This window comes from Chrysemys picta, chromosome 12, assembly GCF_011386835.1.
Source record: "Chrysemys picta bellii isolate R12L10 chromosome 12, ASM1138683v2, whole genome shotgun sequence".
Taxonomy (NCBI): domain Eukaryota; kingdom Metazoa; phylum Chordata; order Testudines; family Emydidae; genus Chrysemys; species Chrysemys picta.
Window position 1 is genome coordinate 31,041,358 of NC_088802.1, and position 26,025 is coordinate 31,067,382.

The 26,025-nt window shown below is 44.0% G+C and overlaps 1 protein-coding gene across 3 annotated transcripts in view; it reads left to right on the forward strand.

The window, feature by feature from the left end:
- GLP2R (glucagon like peptide 2 receptor) overlaps positions 1 to 26,025 on the forward strand; it is a 120,720-nt gene that overhangs the window by 31,459 nt on the left and 63,236 nt on the right. For 2 of the 3 annotated variants that reach the window (XM_065563304.1, XM_005305108.5), the window contains 3 exons: positions 12,671 to 12,777; positions 13,023 to 13,179; positions 22,549 to 22,708. In XM_065563304.1, coding sequence (XP_065419376.1) covers positions 12,671 to 12,777; positions 13,023 to 13,179; positions 22,549 to 22,708 — 424 coding nt within the window. The remainder of the gene's footprint in view (positions 1 to 12,670; positions 12,778 to 13,022; positions 13,180 to 22,548; positions 22,709 to 26,025) is intronic. The other variant, XM_065563305.1, reaches the window with a different exon arrangement.

The following is a 26,025-nucleotide window of genomic DNA, read 5'->3' on the forward strand; positions in this document are numbered from 1 at the left end:
ACTATTCTTTCTACACATCGGGATGGTTTGTTCCTGCAACCGCAATAACGATTCTTTAAAATACAGCCAGCTCTCTTGGACCCCTTTGCCCTTCATGTTATTCTCCCAGGGGATCCTGCCCATATGTTCCCTGAGGGAGTCAAAGTCCAGGGTCCGTATTCTGCTGCTCTCCTTTCTTCCTTGTGTCAGGATCCTGAACTCAACCATCTCATGGTCACTGCCTCCCAGGTTCCCATCCACTTTTGCTTCCCCTACTAATTCTTCCCTGTTTGTGAGCAGCAGGTCAAGAAAAGCTCTGCCCCTAGTTGGTTCCTCCAGCACTTGCACCAGGAAATTGTCCCCTACACTTTCCAAAAACTTCCTGGATTGTCTGTGCACCACTGTATTGCTCTCCCAGCAGATATCAGGGTGATTAAAGTCTCCCATGAGAACCAGGGCCTGCGATCTAGCAACTTCTGCTAGAAAGCCTCGTCCACCTCATCCCCCTGGTCTGGTGGTCTATAGCAGACTCCAACCACGACATCACCCTTGTTGCTCACACTTCTCAACTTTATCCAGAGACTCTCAGGTTTTTCTGCAGTCTCATACCGGAGCTCTGAGCAGTCATATGCCTCTCTTACATACAACGCAACTCCTCCACCTTTTCTGCCCTGCCTGTCCTTCCTGAACAGTTTATATCCATCCATGACAGTACTCCAGTCATGTGAGTTATCCCACCAAGTCTCTGTTATTCCAATCGCATCATAGTTCCCTGACTGTGCCAGGACTTCCAGTTCTCCCTGCTTGTTTCCCAGGCTTCTTGCATTTGTGTATAGGCACTTAAGATAACTCATCGATCGTCCCTCTTTCTCAGCATGAGACAGGAGTCCTCCCCTCTTGCGCTCTCCTGCTTGTGCTTCCTCCCAGGATCCCATTTCCCCACTTACCTCAGGGCTTTGGTCTCCTTCCCCCGGTGAACCTAGTTTAAAGCCCTCCTCACTAGGTTAGCCAGCCTGCTGGCGAAGATGCTCTTCCCTCTCTTCGTTAGGTGGAGCCCGTCTCTGCCTAGCACTCCTCCTTCTTGGAACACCATCCCATGGTCGAAGAATCCAAAGCCTTCTCTCCGACACCACCTGCGGAGCCATTCGTTGACTTCCACGATTCGACGGTCTCTACCCCGGCCTTTTCCTTGCACAGGGAGGATGGACGAGAACACCACTTGTGCCTCAAACTCCTTTATTCTTCTTCCCAGAGCCACGTAGTCTGCAGTGATCCGCTCAAGGTCATTCTTGGCAGTATCATTGGTGCCCACGTGGAGAAGCAGGAAGGGGTAGCGATCTGAGGGCTTGATGAGTCTTGGCAGTCTCTCCGTCACATCATGTATCCTAGCTCCTGGCAAGCAGCAGACCTCTCAGTTTTTCCGGTCGGGGCGGCAGATAGATGACTCAGTCCCCCTGAGGAGGGAGTCCCCGACCACCACCACCCTCCTCCTCCTCTTGGGAGTGGTGGTCATGGAACCCCCATCCCTAGGACAGTGCATCTTTTGCCTTCCAATCGGTGGAGTCTCCTTCTGCTCCCTTCCCTCAAATGGGTCATCTAGTCCACTCTCCGCATTAGTACCTGTAGAGAGAACATGGAAACGATTGCTCACCTCCATTGCTGGTGCATGGACGCTCCTCTTTCTCCTTCTGGAGGTCACATGCTGCCAAACCTCTTCACAATCCTTCTGTCCCTGCTGCGCTTGCTCTGAATCTTCAGAACATTGTGGCCGTAGAAGCATCTCCTGACGTCTGTCCAGGAAATCTTCATTTTCCCTTATGCAACGCAGATTCGATATTCGTTTCTCCAGCCCTCGAACCTTCTCTTCCAATATGGAGACCAGCTTGCACTTTGTACAGACAAAGTCGCTTCTGTCCTGTGGAAGAAAGACAAACATGGCACAACCTGTGCAGGTTACAACAGCTGATCACTCACCTTCCATATCACCGTCCTCTTAAGAACTTCCTCAACTGCTGCAGGAACTACTCAGAGAAACCTGCAGATGAAAGCCTCAGTGCGCTCTCCCCAAGCGAGCTCCCAGGCAAACTCCCGCTGTTAGCCTCTGCTGTTCGCCGCTCAGCTGGTTCGCTGCTGACTGCCCTTATATACCAGTCAGGCCCACTCAAGGCCCACCTGGAACAAAGCACTCCCAATTCACACTTTTCAAACAAACAAGCAAGCAATCAAGCACACGGTCAAACTGACCAACTGTCCCAGCAGCAGACACTCAGATACTCACCAACACAGCCCCCCTAATACATCACTTAGCGTACCTCCTCTCGGACAGCTCCCAGGCAAACTCCCGCTGTTAGCCTCTGCTGTTCGCCGCTCCTCAGCACCAGTTCATCCCTAGCTCAGCTCTCCCGTCGCCCTCAGCACCAGTTCATCCCTAGCTCAGCATCTTGATTCTTCTCTTTCTCTAACAGCTTTTTCCAACTGCCCCCTTTGGGTGGATTCTGAGCCCCCTCCCCAGCTCGAGCTGCCTTCTCACTGGCTGTTTCTCTCTCCAGGACAACATTATATGCTGCTGCATCACAGCTGCATGGGCTAGTGCCTGGGCCAGGGTTACTACAAATCCTGTTAATAGCAGAGAGCAGTATTATCACAGTGCAGAGCGCTTCTGTACAGTGAGCATCATGGCTTGTGCAGTATGATCCCCGGGCTAACAACATGCAGTGCTGTTACTGGCCTTTACTCATGACTGCACAGAAAGCTGCCTGTACAGTGATATTTTATTGCGCAAGCCAGTAACACTCATCTTTGTAGCACCCAACCTCTTGTTCACAAGATGTCCTGAAAACATTTACTGATCAACCACATGCAGTTTGTGCCCTTTGTACCCATTTAATATACACCTGAGTGCAGATCTTGTGGCCCATGCTGAGGACAGCGTACAGTTGCACACCTCTGTAACTGTGCTTTCTTGGGCCACAACTGAGAGTGCCAAATTCAGGACTAACTGCTGAGAAATAGGGCAGAACCCCCCCGAAGACTGGTGGCTAATCCCGCATAGGATATACCAAACCAGCAACAAAAGTAAACTTCTGTTTCACCAAACTGGCTAACAAGAAGTCATAAAGGCAGTTTCCTCAGGCATTCCAGTTCTTGTATTACCACCAAAAACACTAGACTTAAGAGATGGGTGGTTCTTTAAAACCAGTCTCTTCAAATAAAAGGTTCTTCTGATCCCAAAGGACCAGCCACACTCCCAGGTCAATATATAACTTAGGACTTACCCAAAAATCATGCTGATGCCAATCCTTTAGTATCTAAAATCTAAAGGTTTATAGAAAGAAAGAAAGAAAGAAAGAAAGAAAGAAAGAAAGAAAGAAAGAAAGAAAGAAAGAAAGAAAGAAAGAAAGAAAGATCAGAGTTAAAATTGGTTAAAAGAATCAAATACATACAATAAATGCAAGGTTCTTGGTTCAGGCTTGTAGCAGTGATAGAATAAACTCCTGGCTTAAGTCAAGTCTCTGGCTGCTTCCAAATCATCATTGGAAGGTCCTCAGTCCATTTGTAAGAGTGCTCCCATTAGTATAGTACATATTCCAGAGTTTTGAGCAGGAAAGAGGCAAAATGGAGGAGTTTCTGGGGCCTTTTATATTTTCTGCCATGTGGAGGGAAATCCATTGTTTCAATCAAAGGCCTCAGCACAGCTAGTGGAAAATTACAGGTGACAAGATAGCATTTGGAGTCATGTGGGCAAGTCACATGTCCATGCATGAAGGTTTGGATACAGTAGAAGCCATTACCTGTAACTCAAACAGCCTGTTGCAGGACAGTCCCTTCAGTGTAGATGGGTGTCTCCCATAGTCCATTGTCAGTCAAGTGTCTCTTGATGAGCCACTTAACTTGAATAGTTCCTCCAAGCTGTGCTGGCTAACTATCTTGTGGGCGTTACCCCAGGAGCAAACATTTGAAATCCAGGTATAAAGCCAATATTCATAACTTTAAATACAAAAATGATAAAGATATACAGATAGCATAATCATAACCAGCAAATCATAATGTTTTCATAGACATCTTACATGCCACATTTTGTACAAGATCTGTTGCAAATATATAACAGTGGTTGCAACAATGATCTATATGCTCATATTTTAATCAGATAACGTGACAATCTCCACTGAGGAATTCTCTCACCATACTAAGCACAGTGTGGTTCAGAGAACAGGTGATAGGGCTAAGCATCAAGAAACCCAGGTTCTAATTCCAGCACAATTGCTTCCCTGCTGTGTGATGGTGGAGAAGTCACTTAATCTTTCTGTGCCTCTGTTTCCCCTTGGTTCATTGTCTCCAGTGCCAGTGGGCTGTGCCTGTGGGGGATAAAGTGGGGGCACCTCCCAACTATAGTACTGTACTGTAGAGTATGGCAAAAAAAAATTCCCTGGACCCTAACCCCCCCATTTACATTCATTCTTATGGGGAAATTGGATTTGCTTAACATAATTTCACTTAAAGTTGCATTTTTCAGGAACATAACTACAATGTTAAGTGAGGAGTTACTGTACCTTGACTTTAGCAAAGCTTTTGATATGGTCTCCCACAGTATTCTTGCCAGCAAGTTAAAGAAATATGGACTGGATGAATGGACTATAAGGTGGATAGAAAGCTGGCTAGATCATTGGGCTCAACAGGTAGTGATCAATGGCTTGATGTCTAGTTGGCAGCTGATATCAAGCAGAGTGCCCCAGGGGTCTGTCCTAAGGCCGGTTTTGTTCAACATCTTCATTAATGATCTGGATGATGGGATGGATTGCACCCTCAGCAAGTTTGTGGATGACACTAAGCTGGAAGGAGTGGTAGATACACTGGAGGGTAGGGATAGGGTCCTGAGGGACCTAGACAAATTGGAGGACTGAGCCAAAAGAAATCTGATGAGGTTCAGCAAGGACAAGGGCAGAGTCCTGCACTTTGGACAGAAGAATCCCATGCACTGCTACAGGCTGGGGACCGACTGGCTAAGCGGCAGTTCTGCAGAAAAGGACCTGGAGATTACAATGGACGAGAAGCTGGATATGAATCAACAGTGTGCCCTTGTTGCCAAGAAGGCTAATGGCATATTGGGCTGCATTAGTAGGAGCATTGCCAGTAGATCGGGGAAGGTGATTATTCCCCTCTATTCGGCACTGGTGAGGCCACATCTGGAGTATTGTGTTTTGGGCCCCCCACTACAGAAAGGATGTGGACAAATTGGAGAGAGTCCAGCGGAGGGCAACAAAAATGATTAGGGAGCTGTGGCGCATGACTTATGAGGAGAGGCTGAGGGAACTGGGCTTATTTAGTGTGCAGAAGAGAAGAGTGAGGGGGGTTTGATAGCAGCCTTCAGCTACCTGAAGGGGGGTTCCAAAGAGGATGGATCTAGACTGTTCTCAGTGGTGGCAGATGACAGAACAAGGAGCAATGGTCTCAAATTGCAGTGGGGGAGGTTTAGTTGGATATTAGGAAAACCTATTTCACTAGGAGAGAGGTGAAGCACTGGAATGGGTTACCTAGGGAATCTCCATCCTTAGAGGTTATTAAGTCCCAGCTTGACAAAGCCCTGGTTGGGATGATTTAATTGTGGTTGGTCCTGCTTTGAGCAGGGGGTTGGACTAGATGACCTTCTGAGATCTCTTCCAACCCTAATCTTCTGTGATTCTATGATTCTATGCTGTACACTTGCTCTGCTCTTGGCAAGTGTTTGCTGGATCTCCCATGGGTACTTGTTTTCATTGCTTGCACTGGTTCACTGTATCACAGTAGGATGCACTTGCTCTGATATACTGTCCCCTGAGCCCTGTTTCTGCTCCTGTTCATCCTGGTTCATCTGTACCTGCTCCTTCTGTTTCTGCTGGACCTACTTTTACCTGGGTACAATATCAATTGGTTGGATCAGATCCACGGCTAGTATTGACCAACAGCAGAGAAATCAACCTTTTTTTTTCATCTAATTCAGAGGTGAAAAACTCCCACACACATGTTGTCAGCTCATTCTGTTCCCTGGTGCTGGATCTTGTACTTTTGTTGCTGTGTGGCAACATGGAGATGGAGTTCTAAAGACAGTATGCTGGGAAGCTCCAACACCGACATTGCTCCCTGCTGGCTCTATTATCCCTATCCTATTTTCCTCTCACAAAGTGGCAGATGTATTTTCTTCTGCATCATGGAAAAATACCAGAAAGCATATCATGGCAGGCTCCACCACTATGCCCTCTTAAGGGTATGGTCACCAACTTGAGTTAGTTAGAAACAGCTATATGACAATGATGAAAGTGATAACATCCAAGCCAATGCACTTGAACCATCAGTGGAAACACTGAAATTGCTCAGAAGAAGATACGATTACCAGGCTGGACAATAAATCATTGCAATCCAGATAGGGGTTTGGTGAGTAGTGCGTACTATGGAGATGTTCTCTGTCTGTAGAATTTTTCAGTTTTTTATCCTGAAGAGAAGCTTTACTTGAGCTAGAAAAGTAAATACATCGTGATGGGTCAGCTAAGCACATTAGTTCTCAAACTGGGGGTCGTGACCCTTTTGTGTGTGGGGTCGTAAGCCCCGACCCTAGCATGCAGCCCCAAGTTGTGAGCCCCGACCCCTGCGCTGGGCTGTGAGCCCCGACCGAAATGCATGGCTGCGAGCCCCGACCCCTTATGGCACTTATGGATGGCAATGATACTGCAAAAAACTGAATATGCTTTCCATGTCTCATGATACTGTGAAACGCAGAATATGTGAGATGTCTGAAGATATCAAAAAACAAGTTGTGCATGAAATTAAATACTCTGCTTTCAGTATGTTCAGCCTGCAACTTGATGAAACTACTGATGTTACTCACTACGCAGAACTGATAGCATTCTTACGGTACGTGAATGCTGGAGATGTTAAGGATGAGTTCTTATTCTGTGAACAACTTGAAACAACCACAACAGTATAGGACATTTTCAATAAGGTAAATGCCTTTTTTGAAAGCAATGGCATTGAATGGAAAAATCTTTGTGGTATCTGTACCGATGGTGCTCCAGCAATGATGGGTGCACAGTCTGGATTTCAGCAGAAGGTAAAGTGTGTCTCACCTAATGTGATTGTCACTCATTGTGGAATCCATCATCAAGTCCTAGCTGCAAAGACATTGCCAATATGCCTTAATGCTGTGGTGGATGTTGTTATACGAGCAGTGAACTACATTAAAGCTCATGCTCTGAATAGTCGTCTCTTTCAAGAGCTCTGCAATGAAATGGGTGGTGAATATGAAGTTCTACTTTTCCACACTCAAGTCTGATGGCTTTCTAGGGGACATGCATTAAAGCGTGTTTTTATACTTCATGAAGAGATGGCAGAGTTTTTTCTGCAAAAACAGAAACAAGAGCTGAACAAAATGTTCAGTGACAAGAAATGGCTTCTCTGCTTGGCATACCTACTTGATATCTTTGGTAGCCTTAATGATCTCAATCTGTCACTTCAGGGAAAACATTCAACATTAATAGACCAGACTAATAAAATCAAAGCCTTCCAGATGAAGTTGGATCTGTGGTGCAGGAAGCTGGACACAGACAGATATGGCATATTTCCGACATTTTCCTCGTTCAGTGAGGAGGAGGAAGTTAACATTGATAGTGCTCTCAAATCAGCGATCAGTGAACATTTGAGAGCCCTTCATGAAGAGTTCTCACACTACTTCCCAGCGCTACCAGAAGCACTTCATTCTGGTGAAGAACCCTTTCAGTGTGACAGCTGACCAGTTACCAACTGACAATATTCATTTACAGGAACAGTTTGTCGACATGATCAATGATGATGAAGTGAAAGAAAAATTCACACAGCTGCCTCCAAACCAGTTCTGGTGCTCAGTTGCAAGTGAATACCCAATGCGAGAGTGGATTCTCCAGCCTTCTCACAATAAAGACGGAATCTCAAAACCGGCTTGATGTGAAGGACGACATCAGATGCGCCCTTTCTAAAACAACACCAACCATAAAACTTCTTGTATCAAATAAACAGCATCATCCATCTCACTGATTTTTCGATGCTTCAGGTCATTAATTGCTGTCAAGTATTAAAATAAAATTCTACTTAAAAATAACTTTTCCACTTATATTTAATTTGATAAAAATGTGCTTTAGTCTTAATTTAAAAGCAATGAGAAAAGGTAAATTCATTTTAAGCAATAGGGTTTAAATTTAGTATTTAACATAATGTTAAATATAAAAAAATGTGTTTTTAATTTCTAAGGGGGGACGCAGTCAGAGGCTTGGTGTTCAAAAGGGGGTCACCAATACAAAAAGTTTGAGAACCGCTGGCTAAGCAGCATTAGCTCCCTCCCACTTCCCCTTCCTGTGGCCAGGTAAGGGGAAACGTCCTCAAACAGAAGTGGCCAAACTCTGTTTGGAAGTGGTGGCTGCGTGGCTAGCCAGGAGCTGCAGAGAAGCTGAATGCAAAGAGGAACACCCCAGAAACTATGTGCAGAGCTATGTGTGGAACTGGCTGTGGCTGCTGGATGTGACAGATGGGTGTGGGTCTGTGTGGGACTTATGGGGGAACAGCGCAAGGGCTGGGTGGAGAGCCAATGCAGAGCAGCCCCAATCAGAGACAATAACAGCCTGTCTTGGAAAACCTCAAGCTTCTTTTTACTTGAATAAAGACTCTCAGTTGGACTGTCCCAGGGACCCAAACATTTACCACTATTGCTCAATTTGGAGTGTAACCATTTAAGCCTCTGTACCTGAGGTATTTCCCCTTTCCTGCCAACCCTAATAAAATAGCCTTTCACTTGCCAAGTGTCTGAGTGGTTACTGTGATCCACCAGGGCTAATGCCCACAACACCTGGCTGCCAAAGCACTGTACCACTTGCCTCTGAGTTGCAGTAGACCTGTAACACTACTGGCACCTTAGGAGTTTGGTGTAATTTATTGAGCATCTCCAATAATTACAAAATGCATCAGAAACAGGCACGAAAGAAATAAAATGTTAAAGGAAAATGGGTGCTCACTGGTTTCTGCTCAGATGTCCTGTTCCATATCACTTGACATGCTCACACATTAATTTCTCCTTTTAATTCATCCTTATTTTCATCTTGAGTTTAGAAACAAAACCTATGTAAGTGGTGCTGAAAATGACTGCACATGATAGACCTGATTTTCAAAACTGCCCACCCAAAAATGCATGTTCAATTGTTTGCCCATTTTGCACAAATGGTTATTGTGCTTCATGCAGAATTTACGTAATTTCAAATGAGTAACACTGGTCTACAATTTTTGAGAAGTCGTCTGCTTCAGAGATAAAATGTGCTATTTATTATGTATTTTAATGTGCTGAATTCAAATATGACAATTAAAACAACTGATTGGCTACTGCTTCTAAGATATTTAAGTTTTTACATTTTATGTCTATGTATATTGTGTAGATAGTAGAGTTTTAATCATAAATTGTAAACCTAGGTCTTTTCTTGTGTTTATGGTTGCTTTACATGATAATATTTCACCTGTCCTGTTTATGTAACACTTTAAAAATCAGCAAAAGGGTTATATAAATAAAATTTATTATGAAACAAAAGGCAAAAAACTATTATGTACATAGTTTAGTCCTATTCAGTGTCTACTTGGCGCTTCTTGGCTTGTCTCTTGTATTCATTAAATGGAGCATCTCTTGTCACTGTCCAGCAATAGTCTGCAAGCATTGATGGGCTCCATTTGCCCTGATAGCGTTTCACCATTGTTGCAATGTCCTGGTGAAATCGCTCGCCGTGCTCATCGCTCACTGCTCCGCAGTTTGGTGGAAAAAAATCTAGATGAGAGTGCAAAAAATGTATCTTTAGTGACATGTTGCAACCAAGGCTTTTGTATGCCTTGAGGAGGTTTTCCACCAACAATCTGTAGTTGTCTGCCTTGTTGTTTCCGAGAAAATGTATTGCCACTAACTGGAAGGCTTTCCATGCCATCTTTTCCTTGCCATGCAGTGCATGGTCAAATGCATCATCTTGAAGAAGTTCACAAATCTGAGGACCAACAAAGACACCTTCCTTAATCTTAGCTTCACTTAACCTTGGAAATTTTCCACTGAGGTACTTGAAAGCTACTTGTGTTTTGTCAATGGCCTTGACAAAGTTCTTTCAAAGTTCACATCAGACCTAGCTTGATGTGTAAGGGTGGTAACAAAATCTTCCTTGATTCAACAAGTGGTGGATGCTGAACACTTTTCCTCCCAGGCTCCAATGACTGTAGGAGTGGCCAATCTTTCTTGATGTAGTGGGAATCTCTTGCATGACTATCCCATTCGCAGAGAAATCAGCAGTACTTTGTGTATCCAGTCTGCAGACCAAGCAAGAGAGCAACAACCTTCAAATCGCTACCAAGCTGCCATTGATGTTGGTCATAGTTTATGCACCTCAAAAGTTGTTTCATGTTGTCATAGCTTTCCTTCATATGGACTGCATGACCAACTGGAATTGATGGCAAAACATTGCCATTATGCAGTAAAACAGCTTTAAGACTCATCTTCGATGAATCAATTAACAGTCTCCACTCATCTGGATCGTGAACGATTTTGAGGGCTGCCATCACACCATCGATGTTGTTGCAGGCTACAAGATCACGTTCCATGAAGAAGAATGGGACAAGATCCTTTTGACGGTCACGGAACATGGAAACCCTAACATCACCTGCCAGGAGATTCCACTGCTGTAGTCCGGAGCCCAACAGCTCTGCCTTACTCTTGGGTAGTTCCAAATCCCTGACAAGGTCATTCAGTTCACCTTGTGTTATGAGGTGTGGTTCAGAGGAGGAGGATGGGAGAAAATGTGGGTCCTGTGACATTGATGGTTCAGGACCAGAAGTTTCATCCTCTTCCTCTTCCTCGCCTGACTCAAGTGAGAATGATTCTGGTGCATCAGGAACCAGCAGTCCTTCTCCGTGGGGTACTGGGCGTATAGCTGATGGAATGTTTGGATAATGCACGGTCCACTTTTTCTTCTTTGACACACCTTTCCCAACTGGAGGCACCATGCAGAAGTAACAATTGCTGGTATGATCTGTTGGCTCTCTCCAAATCATTGGCACTGCAAAAGGCATAGATTTCTTTTTCCTGTTTAAGCACTGGCGAAGATTTGTTGCACAAGTGTTGCAGCATATGTGTGGGGCCCACCTCTTGTCCTGATCTCCAATTTTGCAGCCAAAAGAAAGGTGATAGGTTTTCTTAACCATAGTGGTTATACTGCGCTTTTGTGATGCAAAAGTCACTTCACCACAAACATAGCAGAAGTTATCTGCACTGTTCACACAAGTATGAGGCATCTCTGCTCACTTTGGCTAAACAGAAATGTGTCCCTTTGCAAAATCAAACACTGACAAATAAGAGAGCACGACACTGTATGATTTCTAGAGCTGATATAGGGCAATTTGTTCAGCAGAGTGATGGAAGCTTCGTTATGATTGCATCATCCATGACTTCTAGGAATAACATGATGCAATTCATATCATGTATGACGCAATACCAGCTTCAGATTGCATCATTCATTGTTTTGCCTAAAAAGCAAGTACTGTCCAAACCCAGTCATAGATTTATTCATAGATCCAGTCAAAGATGTATTTTAGTCATTTCTGGTTTAAATTGAGATCCCTTCCCTTTATAACTCACTTATCCTCCGCCATTCCCAAGTCAAGGGTCGTATATACTGACCCAATAGCATATTTTGAAAACTAGAGCCAATCAACAATTTTAAGCATCATTTTCATTCTCAGTGACCCAGAATTAGTAAAGTTTGACTACATTTATTTCAGAACCATTTTGGCTGTAGAGCAGTGTAATTAGAGCTGGTTGAAACTCAGAATTTCTGTTTCACAGGAAATTTCAACACTTCAAAATGTGTTTCATTCTGAATCAGAGCAAAACAAATATTTAGAATTGTTCTACAAAATGGAAATTCTGGGGGGAAAGTTTTGGAAATTTCAAAATTTAGATTCAAAATGATTTTTTTCCATTTTTAATTACTATTATTAGGTTTGTGTTATCTTGCAATCATATTTCTAAGATATTGAAAGAAGCTTGCTGCTCTAATTAGTACACTGAGTGCTTATCTTCTTTTCTTCTTCAAAGTCTTCAAATTGTTTCCTCACAACATGAACAGGAGACATTTAAAAAAATTTACACAGGAATTGTCATCAAAATTGCTGTGATTTCATGAACAATTTTAGTTTCAACAGAATGGCATTTTCAGATAGAAGACTGTTTTAATGAAAAATTTCTGCCCAGCATTAGTAGTTATTAATTTATTTGGCTATCTTCATACCCTAGAGCCCAATTTGCATATGTAATCATGGTGGCTGTTGGCAGAAATTAGGCTCACAGTAGTGCATACAAAATTTTCAAAATTAGACCTTATGTGCCTATTCCAAATATTAAATTATTTCAAATTTTAAAACCTGCTAATTATATCTGGCTTTCCATAGTTGTTCCCACCTGTTGATCTCACAGGTGTTACTGAGGAGGGTCATTTACAGATGGGGAAACTGAAGTTTGGAGCAGTTAAGTGACTTGCTCAAGGACACACAGCTGGGTAGGACAAATATAGAACCCTGATGTCTTAACTCTGAGTCCAGTGCCCTATCTGCTGGGCCAGGCTGACTCCCACACTTGTGCGACTTATTTATTTTTCTCTGTTGTTCCTATGATTAGGAAGAAGAACACATGTTACTTTCCACCCTACAGTTACTGTACACCATTGGATACTGCTTGTCTCTCATTTCCCTTGTATTAGCTCTACTTACACTTCTGCTCCTCAGGTTAGTGCCAACCAACATTACTAGAACATGTCTTGTATTCTGGAATTTAACAACATATGGATTCTTTTTTCAAGTAACTGAGCTTATAATTCCATGTCAGATGTAACTATACACATTTACTATGCAAATGTAATTCTTGAGCAATATCTGTTGAGGGCAATAATATGAATACAATGATATTGTTCATAATGAAATTTATTCTAAAGGATTCATAAAAGGGAACATTTCTTTTTGTACTTCCACAGAAAACTTCACTGCACTAGAAACTACATCCATATAAATTTATTTGCTTCCTTTATCCTGCGAGCCACAGCAGTTCTTATAAAAGATATCATATACCATAATACTTATTCAAAAAGACCAAATAATGAAATTGGATGGCTTTCCTACTTCAGTTCTGAGGTAATTCTATTTTAGTTCATTGTTAATAGTATAATTTGTGCTGCAAAAGTTAAAGTTGCAAAACAGTTTCCCTTAGGAAAACAGGTTTTAGATGTTAAAAGGTGAATTATAAAAATTGAAATTTTGCAGGAAATCGCGTTCATGGAGAATTAGGGTAAAATTCTGGATCAGAATTGATTTTTATTTGATTTAGATATGATCATAAGAAAAAATTATAGTAAGCACACTGTGCTGGTTAATAGTGTTGATAATTGTCATCTAGAGACCTTGAATAATGCATAACAACAATTTTATTAAACCTACAATATTAGGAGCAAAACTGTATATTTCTACTTGCTTATATATGGCATTCTTTGTATTTACTCAGCACTTATATATACAATACTTATACATTCAAAAAGCGTTGTTGTACAACAGTTGAGATTGCCTGTCAAATAACATATTCATAAATTCTAAGTCCAGAAGGGACCATTTTGATCATCTAGTTTGACCTGCATAGAACTTCTCTCAAACAATCCCTGTTTGAACTAGATAGATAGATAGATAGATAGATAGATAGATAGATAGATAGATAGATAGATATGAAACCACACAAAGAAAGAAATGAAAAATTAAGACAGTCTAAGAGCCTGTCTACACTAGATGGTTTTGCCAATTCTATATCAGTCTAGTTAAATAATCAAACCTTTCCTTGCCCCAGTACAGACACAGTTATACCAGTATAAAAGTGCTTATTTTAAGTAGTTTATTCTGGTTCAGGAGGCAAAATAAGCTATAACATTATAAGTAACTTTTTACTGGTATAACTACATGCAAACTATGCTTTTATCAATCTAACTATTTTAGGGGTATTTTTTTTAATGTAGACCAGACCTAGTGGTACATACCCTCAACTCCCACACCCATAGACCTTATTGCTGCCCAAAAGTAAACTACCACTATAATGGTATTTGTACTGGCAAGTATATTTTTCAATGACTATATGTCTGTGTGCTATACTTTGCACCCGACTGAGTGTGTTGCCTGGTAAAGAACAGAGACAAAGCTGGAACTCAAACTATGTGGAAACCTAGAGATATTGTTTCTAGACATCATGACAACCACAACTACCATACATTACAGACCACAATCTTAACTGTGCCTTCACTGGATTGCCAGCCTTCCAGCACCTCCTAATCTCCCCCCCAATCAAATAAAATTGCTGTGAAGTCTCCTCCACTCAAATCAATTGGTATCTCTCTCCTGGGTAGAGGAAAGTGTAGTAGGAAGAGAAAGCCTGGAGCACGGGGGCCTGGTGCAAGGCCCGAGGCCTGAACCAAAGTCAGCAAAAAATTATGCTATAAGCAAAAGTCAGGCCCTGTCAAAAGCAGATACTTGCCTGCAAGTTCACTGTCTGGTATATGAACTTGGCACTGATATTGCTAGCGTTGCTAAAACACACTGAATATGTAAATGCATTTCGGCAGGCTAAGAGAAAACACGCCAACCTACCACATGATAAGATCGTTTGACAGAAGTGATAAATCATGATGTTTTGTCTGAAACATCAGGTGTAAAACTACAAAGACAGGTAATGAATAGGGAAGTTTTGTCTGAAGCATCAAGAGAAAGTTACAAAGGGAGGTAACAAATATGTCTTGGAACAAGTAAGATGATATATAAGTTGTTTGTCTCAATCTATAAATGTTGGAATGCATTGTCTTAGGGCAGGTCTACACTACTGCATACGTTGATCTAACTTTAGGGGTGTGAAAAAGTGACACAAATTTTGTGCTGTCCACACCAGCGCTATGCTGGAAGGAGATACTCTCCCGCTGACATAGCTTCCAATTCTCGCCAAGGTGGAGTAATTATGCCAATAGGAGAGAGCTCTCCCATTGGCATAGCGCGTCTTCACCAGATGTGCTACAGCAGTGCAGCTGCATCAGTGCAGCTGTGCCAATGTAGTGCTATCATGTAGACTTGCCCTTAACCCTTTGTCTGACTGAGGGGCAAGCAAAAAGTCACACCACTTACTGAGCTGGTCCATTATAATGGGCAGACAAGTCTTAATATCCCTGTAGAATCTATAGGATGCTATTACTGTGCTTCGTTGACAATAAACCTGGCCAAGCGCCTTCACCACTGAACCGAGTGTGTGGTCTTCTTGGGCAGTTCGATTGAGGTCTGCCAGGCCGACGACCTGGCCAGAGCCAGTGCAACACACAGAGAGAACACACACACAGCCAACAACTGACAACGGAAGGCTTTGGGCTTCTAGTTTCAGCTCCTCCTACACTCAGCTACTGCGCTCCTCACTTGCTCCCCTCTTGCAAATACAGCGTGGCTCCTACCCTCTGCTCCCTCTGCTTGAGCCGCTACACTCCCATCTTCCCCTCCTCACCTCCTGAGAACAACTATCTGGTCCCCTGCTTTCCTGATAAAGAGCCGGATCCCTGCTCTATTCTATCCCCTCTCACTCCCCACTGCTGGTTGGATGAGACATCTAGCCAGGGTGGGGGGATCATCACTGGAGGGAGCAAATTGTCAGGAGGGACATGGCTCCCCACAGTGGTTGTGCCCATGATCAATACATCCTTCAGGCTATGTCTACACTACAGCTTATGTCGGCATAACGTAAGTTACACCGACATAAGCACTGGTGTGGACAACGCTATGTTGGCAGGAGAGCTTCTCCCGCTGACATAGCTATTGCTGCTCACAGGGACTGGAGAAGAGCTTACATTAGAGACCTGTGCCACTGTAAACTCCCTAGTATAGCCGTACTCTCAAAATTAGTAACCATCCTTCAATATCAACCAACAAACAAAAGTCTTGGAAGTTGTGCAATGGTTTCATCAAAAGGAATGACACCAGAGAAGATCTATTTGTGCACCAGATTGGCACAAGGAAAATTAGTCCAAGGATATGCTGGTACAATGCTGCAAATTGAGGCACTGTGATGCCAGGAAAGAAGGGTGCAGCAGCTCTGAGAGTCACAGGTCGTGGTGGTGCAATTCTGGTACATTGCAATGTACTTTCACTGCTGTAGATGCAAATCATGTCACAGGAATCCTCCACAGAATGATTACTTGGGATTCCCAGATGGCAAGGATAGGGAGAAGACAATGAACCAGAGTGTACACATCAGAATTCTGCTCTAGAATCTGGCGTGATGATGACACTGAGGCATGTGGCCTCAGCATTCAGGAAGATGTTCAGGAAAGAGACTGGAAAATGGAAATCATAAGAAAGCACAAGACAGTGGATGCAGTGAGGACAATTACATTATGTTACTAGTCCTTATAGTGGCAGAAATTTTTTTGAAAACTGAGGGTAACCAATCAATCAAGTGTTCTCCTCCTGAGCCTGCAGAACAATGTCCTGGAGAGGTGTGAACTGCCTCACTCATTCCAGCAGTGACATTTATAACACTTATAATTATTTCACTTATAACTTACAATTATTTCACTTATAACCAACACTTATAACTATTTCAGCTCTGATTTTTTTAGCAGAAAAATCCTGTTAATGTGGTTCTCCCACAACCCCAAGCTGCATCCCACACCTCTCTAGGAAAAGCTCCAACTGTTCCCTAAACAGCTAACAAAACTTCTAGCTTCCTCTTCCAACTTCTATAAAATCATTATGCAATGTCAATACAGTGAAAAATTTAAAAACTCAGTATAAAATAAACTGATTATTAGTACTAAAAATAACATAGCTATTGAATTGATTATATTATTCATAAATTCATAGTTTTCAGACCAGAAAAGACTGTTATAATCATCTAGTCTGACTTCTTGCAGAACATAGGACATAAATTTCATTCTGTCATACCTGTATCAAGCCTATATTTTCTGACAGAGCTAGAGCAAACCTTAGACAGACATCCAGTCTTGATATAAAGACATCAAGTGATGAAGAATCCATCACACCTCTATCTAAGTTGTTCCAATGGTAAATTACCCTCTCAGTTAAATATTTTTGGCTTATTTCCAGTTTGAACTTATTTATTTTCATCTTCCAGACCCTGGATCTTGTTCTGCCTTTGTGTGCTAGATCAAAGAGCCCTCTACTATGAGAAATCTCTTCTTCACATAGGTACTTACAGATTGTCATCAAATCACCTGCTAACCTCTTTGATAAGCTAAATAGACTGAACTTTCAAGTGTCTCACTGTAAGGTAGGTTTTTAAGACATTTTGGTAGCTCTTTTCTTTTCCCTTTCCTATTTTAAGGTAACAAAACAGTTACCTTTATCAATCAAACTTGTCATTTCATTAAAAAATGTCAAGTTTGTTGGGCAAAACATATTTTCTAAAAAAAAAAAGAATGTGGAGCAGCATTAATTGTGTTGCCATGTTTTAATTCAGTACTGACTGCATCCTTTGCCAGCAATGCTATGATGTTGCCCAGGATCAATGTCAAACTAATTGACCTATAGTTACCCAGGTCATCCTGTTTACCCTTTTCCAATATTGGCACATTGGCTTATTTTCCAGTCTCTAAAACTTTCTCAGTATTAAAAGACATGTTAAAAATCAGCATCATTAGTTCACAGAGCTCCTCTGTAAATTATTTAAAACTCTTGTATACAAATTGCCCAGTCTTGCAGATTTAGAAATGTTAAATTTAGTATACACTGTTTTACTCCTTAGTTACTGTTGGAATATAAAGTATTCCATTATCACTGTGAGATCTGAATACGTCATCCAGTTTCTTTTCAAATACAGAACAGAACAATTTATTGAACACATCTGCCTTTTGTGCATCATTATTGACCATATTACCATCTCCAATTGATAATGGGTGTATACCATTGATAAGAGTTCATTTGTGTCCCACATACTTTTTAATTACTTACTCATTCCCTAGCATCAGCCTCTTTTGTTGTCAATGTAATGCTCTCCTCACTAGTCACAGAGTGGGCTGAGCAGCTATCCTCAGATATGTCATGTGCTGTTCTCTCTTGCTTTTTCCCAGCTGAATCTGCAGAGATGTTTCCTGCAGCTGCCATGCTGAGTACCTGATAGCAATTGGATACCTCTAGTAGTGCATGTTTCTTTCTGTGGTGATCATAGAAGATTAGGGTTGGAAGAGACCTCAGGAGGTCATCTAGTCCAACCCCCTGCTCAACGCAGGACCAACCCCAACTAAATCATCCCAGCCAGGGCTTTGTCAAGCCTGACCTTAAAAATCTCTAAGGATGGAGATTCCACCACCTCCCTAGGTAACCCATTCCAGTGCTTCACCTCCCTCCTAGTGAAATAGGTTTTCCTAATATCCAACCTAGACCTCCCCCACTGCAACTTGAGACCATTGCTAATTGTTCTGTTATCTGCCACCACTGAGAACAGCCTAGCTCCATCCGCTTTGGAACTCCCATTCAGGTAGTTGAAGGCTGCTATCAAATCCCCTCCAAACACACTCTTCTTTTTTGCAGACTAAATAAGCCCAGTTCCTCAGCCTCTCTTCATAAGACATGTGCCCCAGCCCTCTAATCATTTTCATTGCCCTCTGCTAGACTCTCTCCAATTTGTCCACATCCTTTCTGTAGTGGGGGCCCCAAAACTGGACGCAATACTCCAGATGTGTCCTCACCAGTGCCAAGTAGAGGGGAATAATCACTTCCCTTGATGTCCTGGCAATGCTCCTACTAATGCAGCCCAATATGTTGTTAGCCTTCCTGGCAACAAGAGCACACTGTTGACTCATATCCAGCTTCTTGTCCAGTGTTATCCACAGGTCCTTTTCTGCAGAACTGCTGCTTAGCCGGTCGGTCCCCAGCCTGTAGCAGTGCATGGGATTCTTCCATCCTAAGTGCAGGACTCTGCACTTGTTCTTGTTAAACCTCATCAGATTTCTTTTGGCCCAATCCTCCAATTTGTCTAGGTCCCTCTGGACCCTATCCCTACCCTCCAGCATATCTACCTCTCCCCCCAGATTAGTGTCATCTGCAAACTTGCTGAAGGTGCAATCCATCCCATCATCGGATCATTAATGAAGATGTTGAACAAAATCGGCCCCAGGACCGACCCCTGGGGAACTCCGCTTGATATCGGCTGCCAACTAGACATTACGCCGTTGATCACTACATGTTGAGCCTGACGATCTAGCCAGCTTTCTATCCCCCTTATAGTCCATTCATCCAATCCATACTTCTTTAACTTGCTGGCAAGAATACTGTGGGAGACCATATCAAAAGCTTTTCTAAAGTCAAAGTATATCATGACTTGCCCTTGGTGAATCCATGTTGACTGTTCCTGATCACCTTCCTCTCCTCCCCAAGTGCTTCAAAATGGATTCCTTGAGGATGTATCTCCATGATTTTCCTGGGGACTGAGGTGGGGGTGATCGGTCTGTAGTTCCCTGGATTCTCCTTCTTCCCTTTTTTAAAGATGGGCACTATATTTGCCTTTTTCCAATCATCTGGGACCTCCCCCGATCACCACGAGTTTTCAAAGATAATAGCCAATGGCTTTGCAATCACATCAGCCAACTCCCTCAGCATCCTCAGATGCATTGCCTCCGGCCCCATGGACTTGTGCATGTCCAGCTTTTCTAAATAGTCCTTAACCTGTTCTTTTACCACTGAGGTCTTCTCACCTCCTCCCCATACTGTGCTGCCCAGTGCAGTAGTCTGGGAGCTGACCTTGTCTGTGAAGACTGAGGCCAAAAAAGCATTGAGTACTTCAGCTTTTTCGATATCATCTGTCACTAGGTTGCCTCCCTCATTCAGTATGGGTCTCATACTTTCCCTGACTTTCTTGTTGCTAACATACCTGTAGAAATCCTTCATGTTACCCTTCACATCCCTTGCTAGCTGCAACTCCAATTGTGCTTTGGCCTTCCTGATTACACCCCTGCATGCTTGAGCAATATTTTTATACTCCTCCCTAGTCATCTGTCCAAGTTTCCACTTGTAAACTTCCTTTTTGTGTTTAAGCTCACTGAAGATTTCTCTATTAAGCCAAGCTGGCCGCCTGCCATATTTCCTATTCTTTCTGCACATCGGTATGGTTTGTTCCTGCACCCTCAATAAGGCTTCTTTAAAATAAAGCCAGCTGTCCTGGACTCCTTTCCCCCTCATATTAGCCTCTCAGGGGATCCTACCCATCAGTTCCCTGGGGGAGTCAAAGTCTGCTTTTCTGAAGTCCAGGGTCTGTATTTTGCTGCTCTCCTTTCTTCCTTTTGTCAGGTTCCTGAACTCAACCATCTCATGGTCACTGCTGCCCAGGTTGCCACCCACCCCTACTTCTGCTACCAATTCTTCCCTGTTTGTGAGCAGCAGGTCAATAGGAGCACAGCCCCTAGTTGGTTCCTCCAGCACTTGTACCAGGAGGTTGTCCCCAACACTCTCCAAAAACTTCCTGGATTGTCTGTGCACTGCTGTATTGCTCCCCCAGCAGATGTCAGGGTGATTAAAGTCCTCCCTGAGAACCAGGGTCTGTGATCTGGAAACTTCTATTAGTTGTCTGAAGAAAGCCTCGTCTACCTCATCCTCCTGGTCTGTTGGTCTATAGCAGATGCCCACCACGACATCACCCTTGTTGCTCTTGCCTCTAAACTTAGCCCAAAGACTCTCAACAAGCTTTTCTCCAGTTTCATACTGGAGCTCTGAGCAATCAGCTGCTCTCTTACATACAGTACAACTCCTCCACATTCTCCCCCGCCGGTCCTTCCTCAACAGTTTATACCCTTCCATGACAGTGCTCCAGTCATGTGAGTTACCCCACCAAGTCTCTGTTATTACAATCACATCATAGTTCCTTGACTGTGCCAGGACTTCCAATTCTTCCTGCTTCTTTCCCAGGCTTCTTGAGTTTGTGTACAGGCACCTAAGATAACTAGCCGATTGCTCTGCTAGCCGATTGCCCTGCTTTCTCAGTATGAATCAGGCAGCCTCCTTGTGTTTCCTCCCAGTATCTCACTTCCCCACTTACCTCAAAGCTTAGGTCTCCATCTCCCAGAGAACCTAGTTTAAAGCCCTCCTCACTAGGTTAGCAAGTCTGCCTGCAAGGATGCTCTTCCCTCTCTTCATTAGGTGGATCCCATCTCTTCCTAGCAATCCTTTTTCCTGGAACAACAGCCCATGGTCGAAGAATCCAAAGCCCTCTCTCCAACACCACCTGCATAACCACGCATTTACCTCCAGAATTCGATGGTCCCTACCTGGGCCTTTTCCTTCAACAGGGAGGATGGACGAGAACTCAACTTGCATCTCAAACTCCTTTATCCTTCTTCCCAGAGTCTTCAGTGACCCACTCAAGGTCATTGGTGCCCATCTGGAGAAGCAGGAAGGGGTAGCAGTCCGAGGGCTTGATCAGTCTCGGCAGACAGTCCATCACATCCTGAGTTCTAGCTCCAGGCAAACAGCACCCTTCTCGAATTTCCCAGTCTGGATGGCAGATAGATGACTCCGTCTAGATGGCAGATGGAGGACCCTTAGGTGGGAGTTCACTACCACCCATCTCCTCCTCTTGGGAGTGGTGGTCATTGAACCCCCGTCCCTAGGACAATGCATCCCATGCCTTCTGGTCAATGGGGTCTCCTTCTGATCCCTTCCCTCAGATGACTCTTCCAAACCGTTCTCTTCCATAGTACCTGTGCAAAGAGCCTGAAAACCAATAGGTTCCCTCCCTACAATCTACTCAGCTCATGCAAGAGCTCCTTAATCAGATAATATGGCTGCTCCTTGTATGGACTTCTCCTGGAGTTCCCCCTATCTTGGTATTAGGGTCCATCAATAAGTTTCAAAGAACCTACTTAGGAATCATCCTAAAAGAATAAACACTCTCAAAGGTTGCACTAGAAATGGCTGAGCTGCACTAATGCTAGAGCAGTGGAAGGAGATTTCCCTACATTTCTTCATAGACAAGGACAGAGAGGTCCAGTCCCTCCCCAAGCTTCCTGTTAGTCATGCAGCGTCTTCTTCTAAGAAATCATGGTGTGTGTGTGTGTGTGAATCCCCACAGCATGCCTGGCCCACATGAGGCGCTTGGTTGTTTTTTTTGGAATTACACACACACACACACATACACACACACACACACACAGAGTTTTTAACACAAACACACACTCACACACTGTTTTTTAGCATGTTGGAGTCAAATATATATTCTGATTAGCTGGTTTTGGCTGTAGATGACATCACAGGTTTGCTTCTATTCCCAATGTTCACACAGCTGGGACCTCATCATGGAAGTGCAGCAACTCAGTTAAAGCTGCAGAAGGGTGTCTGACTGAACCAAATATTTATTATAATTGTTAATTTTTAAATAATATAAACTATGACATAAGAGCAACAGTATTTTTCAGAGATTTTACAGTACTACAATGTGTAATTAATTACTATTATTAAATACTTCCTGATGTCTTATTTCTGCAGATTTTAACCATTTGCAGGACTTCCCAGTTTTTCTTGCATTACTTTGTTGGTGCAAATTGTTTTTGGCTTTTAGTTGAAGGAATTTATCTCCACACATTATTGGGGACTGCTGTGCTTTCTGAAAGCCTACTGCTGCAAAGATATATTGTGATAGGATGGGGTAAGTAAACAATTTCAAATAAGTTATTTGTCTTCTTTTATATCAGAAAATAAATGATAGGTAAACAAAGTTTTGGTACTTTGTGAAAGAAAGAGAAAAGCTGATTATTTGAACTCCCTGAAATTTGTTAACTTCCCTATGCTAATGAGGTGTCCAGAACTGATCATGTGATAATAATGTACTTTGTAACAACATAATATGTAATGTTCAGTAGGTGTCTGCACACACTGGAAATTAGTAAATTCCCTGGTAACATCCGGGGACTGGAGGAAAGCATCCTGTGAATGTGGGGCGTGGAGGGATAGCCAGGGAAATTACTGAGACTGGGCAGAGGGGCTGGCTTCAGGCTGGAAAGGGGCATCCCAGTAGTTCTTACTGCTGTTCCTATGGAACTTCCTTGGCACCTGGTGACCAGTTTGTCCCCGCCCCTGGCAGCTGGCACCCTTTGCGCCAATGTCCTCCTGCTCCTGCCCAGGTGCCAGTGCACTGTCCCATTCCCCACACCTAGGCCCGCTGAGAGCAATTCCAGGCCACAGGGCCAGGGCCAGGGCCGTCCATGGTGGGGCGGGGCCCAGGGCACAATACTGTTATTTCCGGGACTGACCGCACCGGCCTGCAGGGCCCTCCAAAGCATGGAGCGCTGAGCAGTCATGTGCGCCCCCCCCCCGCCCGGGCAATTTAAAAGGGCGTGGGGCTCCCAGCTACTGCTGCCGTTACTTCAACTGTCGTGGCAGCCAGGGGCCCCGGGCCCTTTTAAATCTCCCAGGCCCCTGGGCAATTGCCCCTTCCCCCCCCCACATCGGCAGGCTTGCCTGCACCTGCAGCTGGTACACATGTTCCTGCCCCTCTTCTGGGCCAGGTTTCTGAGCCAAGATCTGCTGGCTTCTCCCTGGTTGCCAGCCTGATATCATGCTCTGCGGCGTTCGCTCCAGCCTCCCCTCTGGATTCCACTCGCACCTTCTCCCCCTGCTTATGTGCACAGAAGGAACATAGGTGGGCCACAATCTTGCCTCCACAAGATATTGGTTGGGTCCCACTATTCCTCCCCCCACCTGATTACACTACTCTGGTATCATCCCCTTTTTCATAACAAGAATGTTCCAGTACATAAAAGAAGCAGAAAATCCATTCACACACTTTCTGTATGTCAATCAAGTATTAAAGCAATTCCAGATTTTCCATTTAACACATCATCATATTATGACATTTATCCAAAAAATCTCCATTTCATATAGTCACTCTGTGTCTGCACATTATAATGGAATGTAGGGCTAGCATAGTTGAAGTGGCACCAGCATTTCTATTTTAATGGGAATGATGAAATTCTCAGTGTGTTTTGAGTTAGAGATTAAACCTGGACTGCTTGTTGTAAGTTGTGAATTGGTAATGCCAGGGAAAGCAGACAATCTGACCTCAGTTACAATTTCTTCAAAAAACATCATGTTAACAAAATATTTTCACTGTCTCATTGTTTCTTAAATTCAGATCTCTTTTTAAAATGTAATAAAGCAACATGAAGTATGAAATCACTGTGTATAGTTCTTCAGTATGTATAGTTTCATGAATACTTGATAAAGGGTGTGACATCTTTTTTGTTACTAGTTACTAAGGTTTAATAAGTCACAGGCTTGATGCAGGTATTACTGGAGATCAGACTAGATCAGGGGAGGACAAACTACGGCCCGCACCCATCAGGGCTTTCAATCCGGCCCACGGGATTGCCAGCCTCATGGCACAGCGGGGCTAAGGCAGGCTTCCTGCCAGCTCTGGCCCCGCCCCACTCCCGGAAGTGGCCAGCACCACATCCCTGCGGTCCCTGGGGCGGGGGGACAGAGGGCTCCGTGCGCTGCCCTCAGCTGCAGGCACTGCCCCCCACAGCTCCCACTGGCCAGGAATGGGGAACGGTGGCCAATGGGAGCTTTGGGGGTGGTACCCACAGGCAAGGGCAGCACATGGCGGAGCCACCTGCCCCACTCCCAGGAGTCACTGCCGGATATGCTGGCCACTTCCGGGAGCATCGCGGAGCCAGGACAGGCAGGGAGCTTGCCTTAGCCCCACTGTGTGCTGCTGCCACCCCGGAGCCGCTTGAGGTAAGCGGCACCAAGACACAGCCCACACCCCAAACCCCTCCTGCACCCCACATCCCTACCCTCTGCCCTGAGCCACCTACCCCCCTGCCCTGAGCCTCCTGCCACACCCCTCCTGCACCCCAACCCCTTGCCCTGAGCCCCTTCCTGCACACTGCACCCCTTCCCAGACCCTGCACTCCCTCACACACCCCTGCCTCAGCCCTACATTCATGGCCCTGCATACAATTTCCCCACCCAGATGTGGCCCTCGGGCCAAAACTTTTGCCCACCCTTGGACTAGATAGTTTCAGTAGTTCCTTCTGGCCTCACAATCAATGGCTTTATATCAGCTTAAGAATTAGAAGTCTGACCTCCCTATCTAAAGGTCAAGGGCTCAAGCCCTGTTGTTTACCATTGGGGGTAGAGGAGACCTTATGGTTGCATACAGCAGAATTTGGTTTTCCAATTTTCTTTTCTAAAAAATTGATGTATTTAATTCACATGGTGAGAAAACATCCTTTAAAACAAGTTTTATACTTAAAAATGCATAATCAATTAGCTGTGCTGTGACATACAACAATGTTCTGCATTTCAATCATTTGTCCCACATGTTGATAGCTTATATCACGCATTGGCAGGTTTCAAGGTTGAGTAAGGCCCAGATCAACAAAGGTACCTAGGCTCCACTGCAGTCCATAAAGCTCCCACTCAGCTGCCCCCTAACCCTATAGGGGCCTAAACTCACTCAGCACCTGAATGTTTAGAGTAAAAGTTCTCTAGGTAACTATGTTTCTCCCTTTGGGCATGCACGCTGCTGTCTCCCTCTCAGTGCCTGGATGCCTGTCTCCCAGTTAATCCCCAGTGTGGTCCACAAACATGGGGAAGACAGGAAGACGAGTGCCTTTCTCACATGTGGGGCCCGATCCAGTAGATGTGCTCAGAGGCCACCTACTGGATTGGGTCCCATTCAAAATCTTGCTCCAAGAGAAGGAGATGGTGGGGGCTTTTAGCCTAGTGGCTAGAACACTTGCCTGGGATACAGGACACACAGGTTCAGTTCCCCCTTCTACCTGATGGGAAGAAAGGATTGGCTCAGGGTCTCTCTCCACTCTCAGGAGGATGCTGAAACCACAGAGCTATGGAATGTCCTTATGGGGTGTTCCCACAGTCTCTCCAGTTGAAGCTTTTCCATGGTGTATAAATACTTAAAAAGTCAATGGGCAAGAGAATGAGAATGACTTTATAACC